Genomic DNA, 21,073 nt, shown 5'->3' with positions numbered 1-21,073 from the left:
TCCAGGACAGCCCGCTTGATTGGTACTACATCTAAAAGCATCCATTCCCTGCACCACCGACACTCAATAACAGCAGTTTATAACATCTACAAGACGCACTGTAGAAATTCACCAAAGATCCTCAGGCAGCACCTTCTAAACCCACAATCACTTCCGTCTAGAAGGACAAGGGCAGCAGACATATGGGAACATCACCACCTTCAAGTTTCCCTCCAAGACAATCACCATTCTGACTTGGAAATATATCGCCGTTCATTCACTGTTGCTAGGTCAAAATCCTGGAATTCCATCCTTATTGGTATTGCAGGTCAACCTATAGCATGTGAACTGCAGCAGTTCAAGAAGGCAACTCACCACCACCTTCTCAAGGGCAACTAAGAACAAGCAATAAATGCTGGCCAGCCAGTGGTGCCCACAACCCACGAATGAATAAATAATCAGATATAATCAAAATGTCATCATGCTCTGGTATGATCCTGAAACACTGAAAATAATGCAAGATCTTACTGCAACAGAGTTCATCTTTCTCTCTTCCTCTCGTTCCTCCCCCGATGCTGCTCCAGTCATTGCATGACATTGGCCAGTGACTCTGAAACAGGCCGCAAGGTCCCTGAAGTGGGATTCTTGGTCTTTATGATGGGCTCTGGGGTCTTGGTTAGTGGCTTCCACCACCACCACAATCAGAACTGCCTCATCCGAGCTGGAGCCACAGGCCTGGCAATTCCGTTCCTCATCAAATGTTCTCCAGAGGCTGCTGCCAGCAATTTTTTATTACTCATTCACAGATTGGGGGCATCGCTGGCCAGGCAGTATTTATTGCCCATCCCTATTTGCCCAGAGGGCAGTTAAGAGTCAACAACATTGTTATGGGCCTGGAGTCACATGTAGGCCAGACCAAGTAAGGATGGCAGTTTTCTTCCCTAAAGGACATTAGTGAAGCAGATGGGTTTTTCCAACAACCGACAATGGATTCACAATCATCATTAGACTCTTAATTCCAGATTTTTAAAATTGAACTCAAATGCTACCACCTGTCACAGCAGGAATTGAACCCAAGTTCCCAGAACATTGTCTGGATCTCTGGATTGACAGTCCAGCAAAAACATCACTAGGCCATCGCCTTCCCTATGGTTATCAGTTATCTGGATGAGTGTAGCTTCAACAACATTCAAGAAACTTGGCACCATTCAGGGAAAAGCAGCCCACTTGATTTGCACCTCGTTTGCAAACTTTATCTTCCTGCAACACTGATATTGAGTCATTGAAAAACAAATGGAAGTGCTAACCAAGTAAGTACTAAGGAAGCAAATAAACAACCTTACAACGCAGCCTGATCAAATCCAGAAGCTGCGTGCCCATCCCTGTGCACAAAGTGTCTTACAGCAGCATTTCAATGCTGGCTGCCAGTGAGCCTTAGAGTGTAGCTCAGCAGTACAGAAGTGTACAGGAAGTGGATTAGAACTGTGTCATGGAGGTACAGAAAAGCTGACATATTGGATGCCAACATTTGTGGGCATGGAGTAAGTGCAGCCATCACCTAATAAGCATGCCCAGAGATGGTAATCCAGTGAGATAGAATAAATTCAGAGGAGGCCTGTGTGGAGCACAAACATCATCTTAGACTTATGGAACTGATTAATCTATTTCTGCACCAATCTATACTTTTTTTTCTCAGTTTCACTAATAGATTAGGTTGTTAATAAATTGCTGATTTGCCAAATAATAGTTGAGCGATAAATATTGATCACAATACTGGAGTTCACTCTTGTTTCCCTTTGAAAGTATGCCTTTCGGTTCTTTTAGGTCAATGTGAAACAGAGTATGCTTTTGATATGTAGCAAATGACCCATTCTCTCAATTTGACAGTTCACAACTGCTACTCCAAAATAAATCAATATCCTCAACGGAGATGGCTTCAAACCTGCATATTTCGAGCAGTATGGTCTGCTGCTCCACAGAGAAGTGTTTTATTTGCTTTCTTTTATTTCCCCATGATAAATGTGCACTGTTTGCTGGGCAAGCATTTATTGCCTGTCCCTAATTGAACCTTGAGAAGATGGAGGTGAGCTGCCTTCTTGAACTGCTGCAGTCCATTTGATGTAGGTACACCCACAGTCCTCATAGGGAAGGAGTTCCAGGATTTTGACCCAGTGACAGTGAGAGAACGGCACTTTATTTCCAAGTGTAGATAGTGAGTGGCTTGAGGGGAACTTGTAAGTGATGGTGCTTCTATGTATTTGCTGCTTTTTCCTTCTAAATGGTGGTAGTTGTAGGTTTATAAAGTGATATCTTAGGAACCATGGTGAACTTCTGCGGGGCATCTTGTAGATCGGACACACTGTTGAGATTCAATGTCAGTGCTAGAGGGGGGCAAGGTTTACAAATGAGCAAATCAAACAGTGTCAAGCTTCTTAAATGCTGTTAGAGCTGCACTCATCCAGGTAAGTGGGAACTATTCCGACACACTCCTGACCTCCGCCTTGAAAATAACAGGCTTTGGGGAATCAGGTGATGAGATCCTCTCTGTAGGATTCCTAGCCTCTGACCTGGCCTTGTAGCCACAGTATTTATACAGCAAACCCAGTTCAGTTTCTGGTCAATTGTAATCCTCAGGAAGTTGACAGTGAGGGATTCAGCAATAGCATTGAATGTCAAGGGTCAGTGGTTACATTCCCTTTAGTTTGAGATGGTCATTGCCTGGAATGTGTGGAGCACAAATGTTATTTGTAAACGTAAGTGCAAGTATCAAAACCATAAGCACTTGTAATCACATTCATGTAAAAATAAGACAGTAAATTGTAATATGCCATTTCTTATCTTACAAATAAATTACTTTTATTGCCGTTATAACTGATAATTGAACATTCGCTGAACACATTCATCAAATGTGCCAGTCCTATCAGAGAGATTAAAGAAGTATGAGATTGCATTTCAAGGACACCTGGTTTTGTCCCTAGTATTCGACTCTGTAGAATCTGGGCCACACTCAACTGCCAGGCACTCCAGAAGGATTTTGTTTCATCTGGTTGGATCATGGTTAAATTGTTTTGGCGTTTGGGGTTGCCCAAGGTGCTGGATATGGCGCTGTACCACGTGGGCATGGGCAGCTATGGAAATAAAGCAACAATGGACATTCTTGCGGTACCAGGATCAGTTTGCAATTTGCAGTTCTGAGGAAGGATCACTGGACCCAAAACGCTGACTTTGATTTTTCTCCAGTGATGTTGTCAGACCTGCTGAGCCTTTCCAGCAATTTCTATTTTTGTTTTAGTTTTCTTTATCATTTTGTGAGGTTCCTGAAGAATGTAGGACTCCTTAGGGCGAAGGGAATGAGGGAACCAGGTAGTAAGTTGTTGATGACAAAAGTGGAACCTTCTTTTGCAATCTTGTTGACGATTGTGCAGCCTGAAGGACTTCAACATGTTTTTGTCCAATCCTACAGGTAGCAGACCAACAACACAGCATCTACACATGAATGTCCATTTTATTTCTTATCATGAAGGTCTGCTAAGTGGAGGGCCTGCATCATAGGTGTGAGTAGGTCATAAAAGTAACAGATTCTGCCATCTTGGTAACCCAAGGTACAGCACACAGTAGGTACGGTGCCTTTCCACAGTTTGGACATAAAAAGCAAGGAGTATTGAGCCCTATTTGAACACACCAGTTGCATTAAGCATGCATACATATGAAAAGTATGAAAATTCTAAATGCCGTGGTTCAAAGAGACTTAGCCTGAGGAAGGAACGCAAAAGCATGTCAGTACAGCAAAAGGTTGGAAGAAGAAATGCAATGTCGGTTTTTATTGCAAGATATTTGAAGTTAAAGAAGAAGCAAGTCTTCAATTGGAGAGGGCTTCGGAGTGACATCTGAAGATGGTCAGGTTGAAGACGCTAAAGGAACACCTGCAAAGGTGTTCTGGAGCCGAGGTCACTAACGTTCAACAACCACGAACATCTTCCTTTCTGCCATGAGTGACTCCAATCTGCTGAGAGTTTTCTCCCTGATTCCTATTGACTCCAAGATAATAAAGTGTGAAGCTGGATGAAGACAGCAGGCCCAGCAGCATCTCAGTAGCACAAAGCTGACGTTTCGGGCCTAGACCCTTCATCAGAGAGGGGGATGGGGCGAGGGTTCTGGATTAAATAGGGAGAGAGGGGGAGGCGGACCGAAGATGGAGAGACAAGAAGATAGGTGGAGAAGAGAGTATAGGTGGGGAGGTAGGGAGGGGATAGGTCAGTCCAGGGAAGACGGACAGGTCAAGGAGGTGGGATGAGGTTAGTAGGTAGGAGATGGAGGTGTGGCTTGGTGGGGTGGGAGGAAGGGATGGGTGAGAGGAAGAATAGGTTAGGGAGGCAGAGACAGGCTGGGCTGGTTTTGGGATGCAGTGGGGGGAGGGGAAGAGCTGGGCTGGTTCTGTGGGGCAGCGGGGGGAGGGGACGAACTGGGCTGGTTTTGGGATGCAGTGGGGGAAGGGGAGATTTTGAAGCTGGTGAAGTCCACATTGATACCATTTGGCTGCAGGGTTCCCAAGCGGAATATGAGTTGCTGTTCCTGCAACCTTCGGATGGCATCATTGTGGCACTGCAGGAGGCCCATGATGGACATGTCATCTAAAGAATGGGAGGGGGAGTTGAAATGGTTCACAACTGAGAGGTGCAGGTGTTTATTGCGAACCGAGCGGAGGTGTTCTGCAAAGCGGTCCCCAAGCCTCCGCTTGGTTTCCCCAATGTAGAGGACGTCACACCGGGTACAATGGATACAGTATACCACATTGGCAGATGTGCAGGTGAACCTCTGCTTAATGTGGAAAGTCATCTTGGGGCCTGGGATAGGGGTGAGGGAGGAGGTGTGGGGGCAAGTGTAGCATTTCCTGCGGTTGCAGGGGAAGGTGCCGGGTGTGGTGGGGTTGGAGGGCAGTGTGGAGTGAACAAGGGAGTCATGGAGAGAGTGGTCTCTCCGGAAAGCAGACAAGGGTGGGGATGGAAAAATGGCTTGGGTGGTGGGGTCGGATTGTAGATGGCGGAATTGTCGGAGGATGATGCGTTGTATCCGGAGGTTGGTGGGGTGGTATGTGAGAGCGAGGGGGATCCTCTTGGGGTGGTTGTGGTGGGGGCGGGGTGTGAGGGATGTGTTGCGGGAAATGCGGGAGACGCTCTTCCCCTCCCCCCACTGCATCCCAAAACCAGCCCAGCCTGTCTCTGCCTCCCTAACCTGTTCTTCCTCTCACCCATCCCTTCCTCCCACCCCAAGCCGCACCTCCATCTCCTACCTACTAACCTCATCCCACCTCCTTGACCTGTCCGTCTTCCCTGGACTAACCTATCCCCTCCCTACCTCCCCACATATACTCTCCTCTCCACCTATCTTCTTGTCTCTCCATCTTCGGTGCACCTCCCCCTCTCTCCCTATTTATTCCAGAACCCACACCCCATCCCCCTCTCTGATGAAGGGTCTAGGCCCGAAATGTCAGCTTTTGTGCTCCTGAGATGCTGCTTGGCCTACTGTGTTCACCCAGCTTCACACTTTATTATCTTGGATTCTCCAGCATCTGCAGTTCCCATTATCACTGATCCTATTGACTCCAATTTTATTAGGGCTCTTTGATGCCACACTCAGTCGAGTGCAGCCTTGGCATCGAGGGCTTTCGCTTTCACCTCACCTCTGGAATTCAGCTCTTTTGTTCACGTTTAAACCAAGGCTGCATGGCATCGATTGAACCTAAAGTGGGCCTCACTGAGTAGGTTATTGCAGTTTATTCACTGTTGCTGGGTCAAAAGCTTAGAATTCCCACTCTAAGGGTATTGTGGGTCAACCTACAGCACGTTAAGGTGGCAGCTCACCACCATCTTACAAAGGGCAACCAGGGATGGACAATAAATTCTGGCACAGCCCCGTGCTGCCTGTGTCCCATAAATGAATAAAGTAAAGACTGAGATAGTAGAACTATCCCGGTGTAGACTGGTGTAGACACAAGTGCATACTAAATCATCAATCAATATCCAACTGCTCATTGTAGTGCAGCCAGCATCCTGCTGATTGTTTGGGAAATGCGATGGGAAACACCACCTTCTAAAAAATTGTGCCCCAAAAACTTAGGAAACAGACAATGTGGGAGACCAGCTAGGAATATACTAGTATAGTCAAGTCTGTAAGAAACACAGCTATGGATAAGGATTAGCTGCAAATGAACAAAGCCTGGGCATTGTTACAAGGAAAATGGGCAGACTTAAGCATTGACATGGATATATGGTCAAAAGTTCATCTCAGGGTAAGATGTCAAATGAAAGCCAAAAGCAGCCTGTGAAGTCTGTCTGGAAGATCAGACTGACATTGATGAAGACTTGGGAACAGAAATAACTGCACAGAGGCTGGTATTCTGTCACCAAATCACTCTTTCTCTTTTTGTTAATCCCCACACTACCGCTGCACCCAAAAGGGCCGCGCGTGCGTGCGTGCGTCCGTGCGTGCGTGCGTGCGTGCGTGCGTGCTAAATGAGACCCATGGGCTCTGACCAACCAGCTCAGAGCCAGTCCCTAGAATGCAGAGGGTCTCTGAAACTCCTGTGTATATCTGTCAGCCAGGACTCCCTGATTGGCCCAGGTTAACAACTCCAATCAAGAGTTTCATAGCTGGCTGTCCTTTCAATCACTCCACAACAGACTGTACCTAGTTCTTGAACGTGGAACTTTGTTTAGAACCCAAAATTAGAAGGGGAACGAATACTTTAAGATTCTTGTCTACAGAGGGTCAGGAGTTTTAACTAATATATATGAGAAAACTGGATAAAGTGCTAAGAGTCAAAATACCCAAGCATTTTTACCTGTTGGTCATAACTACACAGTATGCTGGATCTATTAGGAGCACAGGAATGGTGTCTTTATAAGGTTTGTAGGAGCAAGAGCTGAAGGCCATGAGCTAGGGATGGAGCCAGGACAGGAGGAAAGGGCGTGCAGTGGTGGAACAGGGAAGTTTTAGGCTACAGAAACAGAAAGTCAAAGCCTGGGCTGGAAGTGGAGGAGCTGTTTCACTGTAAGATAATAAAATGTGAGGCTGGATGAACACAGCAGGCCCAGCAGCATCCCAGGAGCACAAAAGCTGACGTTTCGGGCCTAGACCCTTCATCAGAGAGGAGGATGGGGTGAGGGTTCTGAAATAAATAGGGAGAGAGGGGGAGGCGGACCGAAGATGGAGAGAAAAGAAGATAGGTGGAGAGGAGAGTATAGGTGGAGAGCTAGGGAGGGATAGGTCAGTCCAGGGAAGACGGACAGATCAAGGAGGTGGGATGAGGTTAGTAGGTAGGAGATGGAGGTGCGGCTTGGGGTGGGAGGAAGGGATGGAAATTTTCTATACTGCCTAGCCAATTCAATACAAACCATAAAAATGCAATGAAATTATTTAAGGCTTTAATGCAATCTTACTTGCAGTATGGTACCCATTTGAGTCTCCCACATACTGAAGACTTGATCTGGAAATGGTGTGTTTCTGAGATCCTGAATGGTCTTGACAAGGTGGTCGTAGAAACAGTGTTTCCGCTTGTGGGTCAGCCTGAAATTCAGAGCACTATTTTTAAATGGGGCGTCACTTTATGGGACAAGTTTGAAGGGAATTCTTTCCCTCACAGGGTTGTGTGACTTTGGAACTTTTCCTCATAAGGAGGTGTGGTCATGAAAATTTTTAGGATGCGGGTAGATAGATTGTTAGAGAATCTAAAGGAATGGTTAATTCAACACACAGACATCAGCCACAATCTTTTTCGATAGCAGAGCAAATTGAAGGCTCAAATGGCCAACTTCACCTCCTGTTTTGTATATTCATATACGGTGAAGAACAACAGAAATGAGCCCCAATCTTAGTTCAGTGAGCAAACTAGAAGGAAATTGAAACTTTAGATCTGACTTCGTAAAGGAATGGAAACTTAGCAGGGATTTGCTCCAGATATTTAATCTTGTTGAAACATTGATCATCATATAAGAAGATAATCTTAAGATTAATGACTCAGTAGCAGGCAGAAGAATGCCCTACAAATGAATTCAGCTTTTGAATCTCTTATTATACAATACTATTTATGATCTCAATGCTTGAAAATTCTATCTATAACAAAAGCACATATTGAATGAATAAAATATACCAACTATTTTGTCACACTATGACTTCATGAGAACTATTTACACTTATGGTATGTTTTCAACCTAAACAAAGACACAAGCAGTATTTTCAATGTAGACACCAACAAGAAAACAGGAGGAAAATTGTGGGAGATGTCCAAAAGCACAGACATATGAAATGGTGAAAATTATACACTTTGCTTTGAATGTCTGGTTAATCAGTGATAATTAGTTGTTACTTTTTCAGGGGTATAATTTAAAATTGGCAACGTCACAATTAACCATAAAAACTGTCAATTGTAAACTTTTAGGTAACAATTGTGTAACTCTGCACTAGACAGATTGAGCAAAGTTAGCCACTAAATAGTTACGTTACATTGATGCTTGATCCTTGCTGTGTGAACACAGAACCAAAAATTGACAAGAGGCTGCAGCCAAGATGGGGACATTATTGTAAATTAATTCATCATTGCCTGTGAGTTACAGGAAACAGTGCAAAAATTGAAATGTGGAAATAAATATTTTTCATATTGGGACATTTTATTTGATATGTTTTTGTTTATCGTTTTAAATCTGTTTTGCTGTAATATCACTAACTATATTTGTTCATATATGAATGAATGGATAATGCCATGAAAAATGCTGCATATCTAGTAAATATTTCCATTCATGCAAATGCTTATCAAAGATATAATGCAGAAAGTCATTGTAATATACTGTACAACATTTAATTGTCTTTAACATTTGCGTCAAATGTATAATTACATTAGGTTTAGAAATCTATTATGTTATTGTAATACAACGTACAATAGTTCATTGTAGGAGATTGGGTGGCAAAGTGGGTTGAAACATTGTCCTTTCACCTCTGGAAATTAGCTCAATTCCACCCCAGACAGAGAAGTTGCAAGTATCCTCTCTTTGGCTGTTTTAACAAAGGATCCTAAGAGAAAGATTCATTGGAGACGTAACCCAGTAACTCTTACATATATAATATTCTACATAGTTTGGAAATGTCAGAGTATGAAGGAAAAGCAATTTTGTAAAGCACTTTGGGAAACTACTAGAATTTGAAGAAGTGCTTTGCAAGTTGGCCAAGAGATCCTTGAAACTTAACTTCTGCAAAAGCAAGTAATTATTTGATAATCCATAAGTATTCATTATTCCAGTAATGTACAGCATAGGCAAAAAGGATATGAGCACAGTCATAAGGCAGAGAAAAGAAATTCATATCCCAGAAATGTGACACTAAGAAGCTTTTTAAAATGCTATACCATGTTATGCCGAATATCTGCAAAGTGAGGGAAAAGAACAAAATCAACTCACTGGGAAGTGGGGAAGGGGTTTGGAAGGTGTAACATATCTCTTCACAAACTTTTCAAAAGAATTCCACTAACATCCTAAATTAAACAATGATTGTGAAATATCGATGACACTTTCAATGACACTTTCTAGTTCAAGCTCAGCCCTTTTTCCCTATAAAAGTATGTGCCAGATGTAACATTTAATTCTGTGACAAGTCGGTGACTTGCAGATATTACAGTAATAAAACACACTCTCTTTTGGCGATATTTTAGTTTGATTTAAGACTTGCTCATCTGCAAGCAAACCAGCCAGTTTTCTGATCATAAAATTGCAACTTAAAAAACAGCAAATATTCCATGCAGAAATTTGGAGCATGTCCTTCAAAATATCGTTTGTGAGTATAGTTCTGGTTTCGGAAGTGCTTTGCTGCTACATTTGTCACATTTGGTGATGAGTCACCCCATAGTGTTTGCAAACACTGAAAATCGCCTCTTTAGCACAGAGTTCAAATTTTAGAAATTCAGCCAATAAGGGGCCGAAGTTCTTTTGAACCACAAACCAGTACAATTCTCGCAACATACGATTATGACTCTTTAGAACAGCAAGACCCCAGGACCAAGTTAAATTTCTCCTTGAAATAGATGCAACAAACAGGCACTTTCCCATAATTGACCTGTCTGGACGTTATCAAAGCTGATTTGAGCCTGGATCATGGGGTGAAGCAACAGGTGTCCGTGCAGTTTTCTTGTGATGCTACAAGGGAGCATACCTATATCCTCCATCTCCAAAAAAGCCAATATTTTTTGAGCTTGTTTGAGCAATTACCAGTAGTTGATTTAAAGCCTGCTGATAAAGCTGCTTGACTTGGAAATGACCAGCCAGAACTTCCGTATTTCACATTCTAACTTACATAACGGAGCCCATTTTAGCCTTCCATGTGCTGAAGATTTAATCTGGAAAAGTTGTATTTATAAGATTCTGAGAAATGGGCATGGAAATTATATTTCTTCTGTCAGTCAGTCCAGAACTAGGGGCTACTGTTTTCAACTTAGGGGTCACTCTATAGGATAGGATCGGGGGAAATTCTTTCTCTCAGAGGAATGAAACATCATTTTGAACATTTTTGATTTTGCAGTAAGTTCATGCCAGTTGCAACCGTAATGAAAGTACCAAAAAATTGGGGTCAAGTCTATATCCTTTATAGAACTGATAACAAAGAGTAATTTCAGGACAGTAATCTAATCAATATGTTCAGATGATGGTTGTAAACCAGTTTAACTGTCAGCTCTTCCAACCTAATTTGGAAATTTAAGTTCCGAAGAATCATTATAACAGAGTCAAAGCATCTGTTCTGCTTTCCATCCAGATGCGGCCAGACCTGCTGAGTTTCTCCAATATTCTCTGTGTATATTTCAGATATCTGCAGTGATTCGTTTTACAGGTAATATCAATTTTGGTGGATAAATGTTGATGTTTTTCCATGTCCTAACTGCAAAGAAGCGTTTCAAAATTATAAAGTTCCATTACCCCATTCTCTGTCCCTTAGCCTCTCAAACAGAATCTCATTCGATCTCCTGAAAAATCATTATCTCATTTTCTAATAACACTTCCTTTTCAGACAAGTTTCAGTGACCTCTTCAATTCCACTCTCAATGAACCTAACAAAAATTGCACTCCATGATTTCTACAGTTGTGTTCCACTCTTATGGGGTGAATTTTGTGGGAACGGAATAACTACACCTCTCCATCCCCACCCCACATCAGCTGGAAAGCAAATTGGCCTGTGGCTTTAAGAATGACACTTCTTGATACCTTTGGAGTGTGGTGGGCACTACAAAGAGTGGAATGCTTTATTTCCCCTTCTAACTCCATTTTGATTTCGTCCCCTCCTGCTCTCCTTAACCCTCCTTCACATTTGGTGGTTTGCACTGCCCTTAACCGGCTTTGCACGTAAATTATTCAATTGGAAACGTGGATATTTACTGGTGCTGATTAATTGCTGAAAAAAAAACCCACGAGTGTTTGGGTGACAGAAAAAAAATGTTCAGTTGTGTGTCAGAGCACTTCTGGAAATAAATAAAACAAAAAAATTAAAAGTGACACTTCAGTCCCTCAGAGACAAACAGGAAGTCCCAGCCTAGAGACCTGCTGACCAATCTAATTCCCTGCAAGCTCTGCAGTCACAGCAGTATCAGGGTTGAGTAGTGGCTACTGTTGGGACTAAAAGTAGTCCTGAAAGTTAAGGTGCCATAGATTCCAATTTCAGGAACGTCCAAGGAGTTGGGACAGGCATACCGGATGAAGCCAATAGAGGTGATGCTGGGTGGGGAAAAGGAGAGGATTTGGGTTTTGGAGGTTTGCAATTGGGAGCTGGGAAGGAATACAGCTGGGTGTAATCTTGGGAAGAAGCAGCCAGTAGACATAGAAGTCCCTACTTCCTGTCTGCCAGCAGCCCATTCAGTGAAAGTTGCTGGAGTTTTCATCATTTCCCCATCTTCTCCATTGTGACAAAAGTAAATGTGGTGGAGGCAGATTGAAGAGCCTAATGGCAGTTAATTATATGCATAAGGGGCTCACAAGGCTGAAGAGTTGGAGGGTTGCCTGACACCTCAACTGGCCACTATAATACAAGGGGCTGGGTGGGATTGGTAGCAAGGCTACAGGTTGACCACCCACTTTATTTTACATTACCTCTGCCTGCAGGGTCCTTAAAATTCACCCTTCCCTTAAGGGATGTTTCCAATCATTAGTAAACTGTTCCAATTGGATCTTTTGGCATCAGTTTTGGCATGCTCCAGAGGTTTGTCATACACAGTCTGAACAGTTTGAAGATTTGAATTGTTAGATAGTGAATAAAATTCAATAAGCAATTGGGTTGAAATCTCTGGTGTTCAGAGAATTTTGGAAATGGTCACACGTTATACAATATCCTTTGAAATAAAAAAGCTGTTCAGTTTAGTTCTGTTCTTCCTCCTCCATCATCTATTTTCCTTTTATTCACATGTTTAATTCCATCTTCGACAGTGTGGTGATCTTGGTTTCTACTTAAATTAATACATTTCATAACCTAATGATATATTTGAGGAAGAAAACTTTTTCTAGCTTCCTTTGTACGTAATCACCATAAATTTATGTACTTTCTGGACCTCCCTTGGTTACCAACATCTTGAACAATCCCCACCCACCCCTTCCTGGCCTCCAGGTCCCTGCCAGCAAAGCGGGTGCCAATTTCACTCTGTCCAACAGGTCCAGGACAAATAAAGTTCAGGGCAGCTGTGGGTGGCTAATGTTTGACCAAGTGAGCTTTATAGATGGTGGTAAAAATCTCCAGAATTTCTAACATTCAAGCCAGGTTTCATTCTTGGACTTGACCTTTTGGGATTATATCAATATATAAAGTATCGCACTAACATCACATCCCTGGTGTCTAAGATTTTGGTGATTTGCCCCCGCACCTGAAGATCAATGCTACCTTGGCCTTGGAGTGTATGAGTCTGACTTTCACGTACTTCAACCAAATCCTAAGACTTGAAAGAAATAGCTAGTGAGATAGTCAAAATATTGGTTTCAACTTTCCAAAATTTTCTAAATGCAGGGAAGGTTCTATTGGATTAGAAAATCGTAAATGTAACTCCTTTATCAAAAAGAGGTAGGAGATAGAAACCAGGAACCCACAGGTTTAAAATCTGTATTAGGAAAGATGTTAGATATTGTTATTTTTTAAGACTGCACAGAGGCCAGTGTGCCATTAGCAACCCTTTAGCAACACGTGGAGAGTCTTTGACACTGGTCCAGCTCCATCAGAGCCAGCTCTCAAACTGAACAGGGAGTCTGACACTCCTATTCTTATCTGTCAGCCAGAACTCCCTGATTTGACCAGATTAACAGCCCCAATCAGGGAACTCATATTCTATGACGTTTATCTGGCTGAATTCATTACAATCGCAACAATTATCGCATTTGAGGTAATCAAGCAGAGTCAACATGGTTTTGGGAGTCATGTCAAACCAATTTATTGGAGTTCTTTAAAGATGTAACATGTGCTGCAGATAAAGAAGAACCAGTAGATGTATAGTCTACATTGTTTAAGGGTAAAATTCGATGAAGTGCAACATCAAAACGTGTTGTAGAGGCACAGTTCTATTGGTAATATTACTGAATGAGTAATCCAGAGTCCCATGCTAATGGGAACACATGGCACACACATTCACCATGACGATGATGAATTTTTAAAACAAAATCTGGAAATACAAGCTTGCCTAATGCAGGACATGTAACTGCTGTTACTTGTAATGGTTCATTATTGTCCTTTATGGAAGGAAATCTTTCATCTTTATCTGTTCTGGCCTATGTATACCTCCTGACTCACAGCATCATGGTTGATTTTTATCTGCCCTCTGGGCAGTTAAGTGTGCACAACACGTCCTGGCCTCGGCAGTGACACCAATATCTCATGAATGAATAAAAAAGAAGAATCCCACGCTATAGGGTGTAACATCTTGGCATGCATTGCTTGGCTAAGAAGAAATAGACATTAGGCATAAATGGTTATTTTTCTGATTGGCAGGATGTAAAATGTAGAGTGCAGCAGGGCCTGGGGCCTCAACCTTTGCATAAAATGATTTGGATGAAGGACCAGAGATATTTACCCAAGTATTTCAATTGCCAGTGAATCCCTAGAGCAATGTAGACTGGAGTTGTACACCAGCAGCATGCGGAATTCTAATTGTAGCAAACTCCATGGAAATTGCCTGAGAAATTTAAGATTTCGATGGGCAACTCCCTGCAGCTGGACCCCTCTGAAAGAGTGTATTGAAGTCAGAGAATTTGGAGGGCTCCAAATCAGTTATGCTAATAGTTATATAGGAAATCTTGGAAAATTAAAGCCTACTCTAACACTTTACTATTAAACTGAATAAACAAGTCATTAGTCACCATACTCAAATTCAAACTCTGTCTGCTTGCATCCTTATATCCCTGATAACAATACTCCAATCTGACACCCCACCCACCTAACATGATTCCAAACCTCCACCATGGGAAACAACACTCCTCCCATCCCCTCAGCCTGTTGTGCCTGACAAGCCTGGCCACCAGCCTGATCTCCCTGCCACCCCTTCATTGATGGCCTAGTTGCTATTGATGACAATGATAAATCATGCTTCCTCAGACATGCATATTACCTACAACATATCTGTGCAAGTACTAATCCATGATGAAACCTGGTTCTCTCAATGCAAAGCTGTTTCTATTAGCACTCATCCCTTTTCTGTCCAAATTTATCATTTAAAACTTCTCAGCATTAAATTTCTCCCCTTGGCTTACTTTATTTTGGAAGAAGGGTGAAACTTCATGAAATATTACATCTAATAAAAACAGTAGGCAAAGTCCATGATGGCAGCAAATATGTAGAGTCTGTGCAAGAAATAGGCTCAATGGGGAAAATGGGTCCTTTGTAATTCTGCACTTTCAGATGTAGTTACGTCAAGTAAACACTGGAAAGATGGCACTTCATCTATAAGATCATTCATTCCAAGATATGTCAGCACCTATTGCTCCCACTTTACTGTATAAAGGGCTGCACGATTTGATATATTGCTGCTTAATATTAAGAGTATGTTGAGAAATCCAATCAAATGCTTGTTTTCAACCTGCAGAAGAATCAACTGGAGAGAAGTACTCACCCACTGATCTCTAAAAAAGCTCCCCTCCAAGTTATTTCCCCCCCCAAAAAAAACTTGGAAGTGGCTTCATGCCTGTTCATCAAATTATCATTTCCCAAACTGCGGATTAAACGCTCCTTTTCCACACTTACCCTCGCGAGTCATGTGTAATCAGATATATTTGATCAGATATTAAAATTTTATTTGATCTTAAACCTGATTTATCCAAATCAAACAGCAGGTTATGTACTTCATTAACAATGTAAGGCACCATCAGAATATTATATGTCCAAATGAACTTAATGAATGGCCTCTCATTTATCAACATCACTGTTTGGTTGCATAGAAATCCTTTGAAAAAAGTGTAGAAAAATATGAAGAGGTGCCATTGACATTAGAGAGGGTTAAATTCACTTGGTATTTTGCCAATTTCATTGTCATAACTACAGCTGAAATTCAGTAGAAATCTCATTAATTCCATGGATGGGGTTTTGCTAAGGTGGTGGAGCATAAGAAGCCCCAAAATAAATTGACTCTGAGATTTTGGAACTGGCTCCATTCAGTTTGCTAGATCAAAATCCTGGAATTCTCTTCCTAATAGAGCTATGGGTGTACTTATTCCCTATAGACTGCAGAGGTTCATAAAGGTAGTTCAATACCACTTTCACAAGGACAATTGAGAATAAGTAATAAGTAGCACCCACGTGCCATGAATAAATAAAGTTTGCTTCAGTCATTTAATTCTGTATTTTTTATTTGATGAGCCATTGCATGTACATTTCTATTTGAATAGGCCTTTTCTTACTGAAAGTTGTATTAGCCGCAAATTGGAATTTTCAAGAATAACTTCATTTTATGGACTATCAAAAAGACACAGCTAGACATTTGGGCATTATCTGTACTTTAATTTGACATCTAGTGTACAATGATGAAGTAGAAGGTTGAATGAAATATTATCAAGATAAATTATTTTTACTGCAAACGGAATAGCACATAAATATCAATAAATACTTTCTTTGCAATAAATATCTAAATTAGAAATTGGTTAATAAAATTATGAGCAATGGCATCTGGACACAATCATGTCATCAAATGCTGTAAGTGTTAATTTGCTGTTACTGTTAAAATGCAGGAGAGTTAGTGGTTCATAGGATGCAGGAACACAACAAGGTGCAGGAATAGCTCCATTAGAAAGACGATTCATCTTTGATTTGATTAGTGTATGCATTGTGGCAAGTTTGTACTTTTGAGGACAAGTACCCTCACAGTAAAAGGCATTATAACTTAGAGGGGCCCTAATCCAGTCTGACCATCCAATCTCTTCAAAAGATACGTGTAGTGGTCGCCTACAACACTGTATTTGATTTCTCTGGCAATCCTCTGTGTGGCTTTCACGACGTGTGCGGACCTCTTTAAAAACCTTTTGCATTTCTATTTCTAGTTCTGCTTCAATGGTCACTATGTCATCAGGATTGTGTTTGTGACTTGCAAACCAAGGAATCAATTCAAGTTCAAGACCATAATTTTCCTGTGGATAGTTTATCCAGTATTCAACTGTTTTTCGAATGTCAAACATTGCGGCCTTCTCATCATTTGATGTAATGACTTTACTGCCAAGGAAATGGAGCTGAAATTCTTTCCTTTCAACTGCTGGCTTGAGCAACTGGTAGATTTTCACAAGCTGTAGGTTTGCGTCTCTCTTTTTTTGAAGTAAATTTATTTCTTGCTGTAAACGTTTGTAGAGTTTAAGTTCACCTCTCAAAATTTTTATTTCGGGAGAGACAAGCCAGTTCCTGGTAATGGTAATATTGAAGTACAGTCGCTTTTTATTGCTGGTCAGGTAATTTGTTGTTCTACGGGTGGTTTCCAAAAATGTCCCTGTCACAAACATAAGAGAAATATACAATTATTCAAAAGATTATGATGAATTTTCCTTATATTCTCCTAACTGACTTTGTATAGTTTCAGCACTGTGAATCTGTCCCTGAGAAAAGAAGCAAAATTAGGCTGGGATATATCTCCAACCTCCCAGGATTCTCAATCAAACATCAGTTGGTGGTTCTCTTGCCCCTGAGTCAGAAAGTTTCATGTTCAAGTCTCATCCTCGGGTTTGAAAAGAAATCTCAAGGCTAACATTCTTGTATAATAGAATATATGCTGCGCTGTTGGAAATGCTGACTTTCAGGCGAGATGTTAAATTGAGACTCCAAATTGCATGTAAAATATTCCAAGCGCTACTTGAAGAAACATCAGGAGATATCCTTCTCTTAAAGTATTTGCCTTCGAAATTTTGCTTCACTCTTTCTGTGGCTTTGCTTGTTGCTACTTTGGTCAATTATCAGCCAGAAACATGTTGACTGGCAGAGCTAATGGGCTGAATGGCCTACACTTGTTTCTATGTTTCTAACAGTGGCTTACTTCGCAACAATCTCACTTCTGATTCACAAGTTGAAATTTACGTCCATTCCAGCAACTTAAGTGCAAAAAAGCTCTCGGCTGACATCCTAGTGCACGAGAGAGAGCACCAAAGGTTGGATATGCTGTCTTTTGAGAAGAAGACTTCATCTGTGATCTCAGAAAGCTCTGAAAGGTCTTATGGGCATTATTTCATTGAAAAGCAAAAAAAAAATTACCCCAGCATTCTAATCAATACTTACCCTCAGATCACCATCTGCTAAAAATAATTTTGGTCATTATCAGACTGTTGTTTGTAGGACATTGTTGTGTGCAAACTCATTGTTGTACCCCACCCATTAATAGTCACTACGTTTCAAGGAATTTCATTAATTGTAAAGAACTTATTCATGGAAGGCACTGCAAGCATTTTTTTTGAACCGAAAGAAAGACAAGTTGAGGAATCACAGCTGTAAACTCCTCTTTCTTCTAGATTGTTGGATCTCCAATGTCTTAACACTACGTTTATTTCCGTATAATTTGATCATTCACTTCAAATTATTACATTACTTTGATAATGAGTCCGTTGGTTGCATAAAAGTAATGGTATTTTTCAGCAAGATCTGAAAATCTGAAGATCTGTCTTGTTCATTAAAGAAGGACAAATTTTACTTATATATAATGTATCAGCATTCACAAACTCCTTTATGCACAAGGTTGGAAATTATTTTTAAGCAATGTTGGAATTCTCATGAGTAGAATAGTGATATAACCATCCAAGAGTAGAGTTCAAGAAGTTATCTTGTGAAGCACTACCGAAAAGGAAACAAATTATGGCCATGAGCTTGGTGCTGACAAGTTTTAAAGTACAGTCAATATAAAAATATAGATATCACATAGAATATAGAATATAAAAAGGAAGTACACTGTTGTCATTTTTTTGGTCTTGCATTCATCAAGACAGAATTACAAGAATACTAAGTCTAGAATGAATAGCAATGTAGACTACATGAGAAATAGGTCCTGATTGTGGACTCTAACTGGTAGTGACATTTCTTAATTGGATCTGTTCCTTAAATGTTATATTGCCTCTCTCTTGGACTTCACTGAAGCAGCCATCTTTGTGTGTGACTAAACAGTGGATGATGGATTATTTCATAGTACAAGAATGTCACAATTGTGTCTGACATTCAGAAACATACAATTATCAACAAGGTTGTCAGATAATGGTCAAGGGTTACTGATGGTATTGCTGACCGAGTTAGGATCAACTGTTTCATCAGAAACCAAGGATGTTTCTGATGGCCTATATAGTTCAGTACAACATTGTGCTGTTTTTGGACTCTCTACCCTTGGACGGTTATATCACTATTCTACTCATGAGATTTCCAACATTGCTCAAAAATAATCTCCAATCTTGTGCATAAGGGAGTTTGTGAATGCTGGTAAATTATATGTCAGTAAAAGATGTACTTCTTTAATGAATATGACAATATACAAATATAAAGTCATAGAAACAAATGGCTGTGACTTCTTTTGCAGGAATATTTGATATAATATAATTGAAATGAGTTACATTTTCAAATAGTTTGAGCTGATTATTTTGGAAACAGTAGTATATGCTTTCACCAGGTCTATGTCTGTTGCCACTTCTTATATCATTTTCACAGCTAACGTTCTTAACTATTTTAGTTCAATACAGGTGCCCTAACAATAATGTACACCACAATGTGAAACATGGTATACGAGAAGAAATTTTGGTTGCTTGTGAAAAGGGGACGTCAAAAATTACTGATCACTTTAATCTGCTTACAAAGTGTAAAAGTCAATAGTAGTTACATGGATGAAGAGCTCATAGATTGGTTTCAAGATTGTTTCTTACAGCAACACATTTCAGAACCAACCGCAGGACATATTTGGCGTTGTGTAATACCATAAGATTTTAAATGGCCTTAGAGTTAAGGGAGCAGTGACCACAATATGACGAAATTTTGTTTTCAGTTTGAAAGGGAGAAGACTAAGGTTAAGACGAGCATTGTAAAGCTAAATAAGGGCAATTATGTGTATATGAAAGCCGACGTAGTTGAATTTAACTTGCATACTAGGCTAGGGAATAAATCAAAACAGACATAATGGTAGACCTTTAAGGAAATTTTTCAGAATAATCAGAATAGGTTTATTCCTGCTATAAAGAATAATAGTGGAGTACCTATCACTTACAGTTAACTAAGGATGTTAGGAAAAGCATGAAATCCAACAACACTCAAGAAGCTTGACATCATCCAGATCAAAGGACTTGATTGGCACCACATCCACAAACATTCACTTCCTCCACCACTGACACCCAGTAGCAGCAGTGTGTACCATCTAAGAGATTCAGGGCAGAAATTCACCAAAGCTTATTAGACAGCACCTTCCAAATCCATGATCACTACCATCTAGAAGAACAAAGGCAGTAGATACATGGGAACTCTACCATTTATGAATTTCCCACACCATCCTGACTTAGAAATATATCACCATCTCCCTCCGTAATGGCAATGTGTCCCCTAGACTTCTGTGGTTCAAGAAGGCAGCTCTCCACCACCTTCCTCAGGGCAACGAGGCCAGCAATACCAACATCTCATGAATGAATAAAAAAGGGAAAAAACGCATGACTGTGCCAAGATGATTGTCAGGCTGATGATCTGTTACAGTATAAAGGCTGGCAGAGAATGACTAAAAACTAAATCAGGAGGAAGAAGTTAGAGTATGATAGGAGACTAGCCAGGAATGAAAAAAAAATGTCAGGTTTGTACAGGTATTTAAAAAAAGACTAAAGAAAGTGAGCCTTGGTCCTCTAGAGAGTGGAAATGAGGAGTTAATAGTAGACAAAAAGGAATGGCAGATGCTATGAACAAGTAACAAAGTGTGGGGCTGGATGAACACAGCAGGCCAAGCAGCATCTTAGGACCACAAAAGCTGACGTTTTGGGCCTAGACCCTGCATCAGAAAAGGGGAATGGATAGAGTATTCTGAAATAAATAGGGAGAGATGGGGAGACAGACTGAAGACAGATAGAGGAGAAGATAGGTGGAGAGGAGAGTATGGGTGGGAGTTAGGGAGGGGATAGGTCAGTCCGGGGAGGACAGACAGGTCAAGGGGGTGGGATCAGTTTAGTAGGTTGGAAATGGAGGTGCAGCTTGAGGTGGGAGGAGGGGATAGGTGAGAGGAAGAACAGGTTAGGCAGGCAGGGACGAGCTGGGCTGGTTTTGGGATGCAGTGGGGGGAGGGGAGATTTTGAAGCTGGTGAAATCCACATTGATACCATTGGGCTGCAGGTTTCCCAAGTGGAATATGAGTTGCTGTTCCTGCAACCTATGGGTGGCATCATTATGGCACTGCAGGAGGCCCAGAATGGACATGTCATCTAAGGAATGGGAGGAAGAGTTGAAATGGTTTGGGAGGTGCAGTTGTTTACTGTGAACCAGGTGTAGGTGTTCTGCAAAGCGGTCCCCAAGCCTCCGCTTGGTTTCCCCAATGTAGAGGAAGCCAAATCGGGTACAGTGGATGCAGTATACCACATTGGCGGATGTGCAGGTGAACATCTGCTTGATGTGGGAAGTCATC

The 21,073-nt window shown here is 41.2% G+C and overlaps 1 protein-coding gene across 1 annotated transcript in view; it reads right to left on the bottom strand.

Annotated features, from left to right (window-relative positions):
* Positions 1-16,124: 16,124 nt before the first annotated feature.
* Positions 16,125-21,073, bottom strand: part of LOC125452411 (bone morphogenetic protein 2-B) — a 30,078-nt gene continuing 25,129 nt past the window's right edge. Inside the window, exon 2 of the mRNA XM_048530804.1 lies at positions 16,125-16,948. Within this exon, the coding sequence (XP_048386761.1) occupies positions 16,125-16,948 (824 nt within the window). The remainder of the gene's footprint in view (positions 16,949-21,073) is intronic.

This window comes from Stegostoma tigrinum, chromosome 1, assembly GCF_030684315.1.
Source record: "Stegostoma tigrinum isolate sSteTig4 chromosome 1, sSteTig4.hap1, whole genome shotgun sequence".
Lineage (NCBI taxonomy): Eukaryota > Metazoa > Chordata > Chondrichthyes > Orectolobiformes > Stegostomatidae > Stegostoma > Stegostoma tigrinum.
This window is presented reverse-complemented; position numbering and strand designations above follow the sequence as displayed.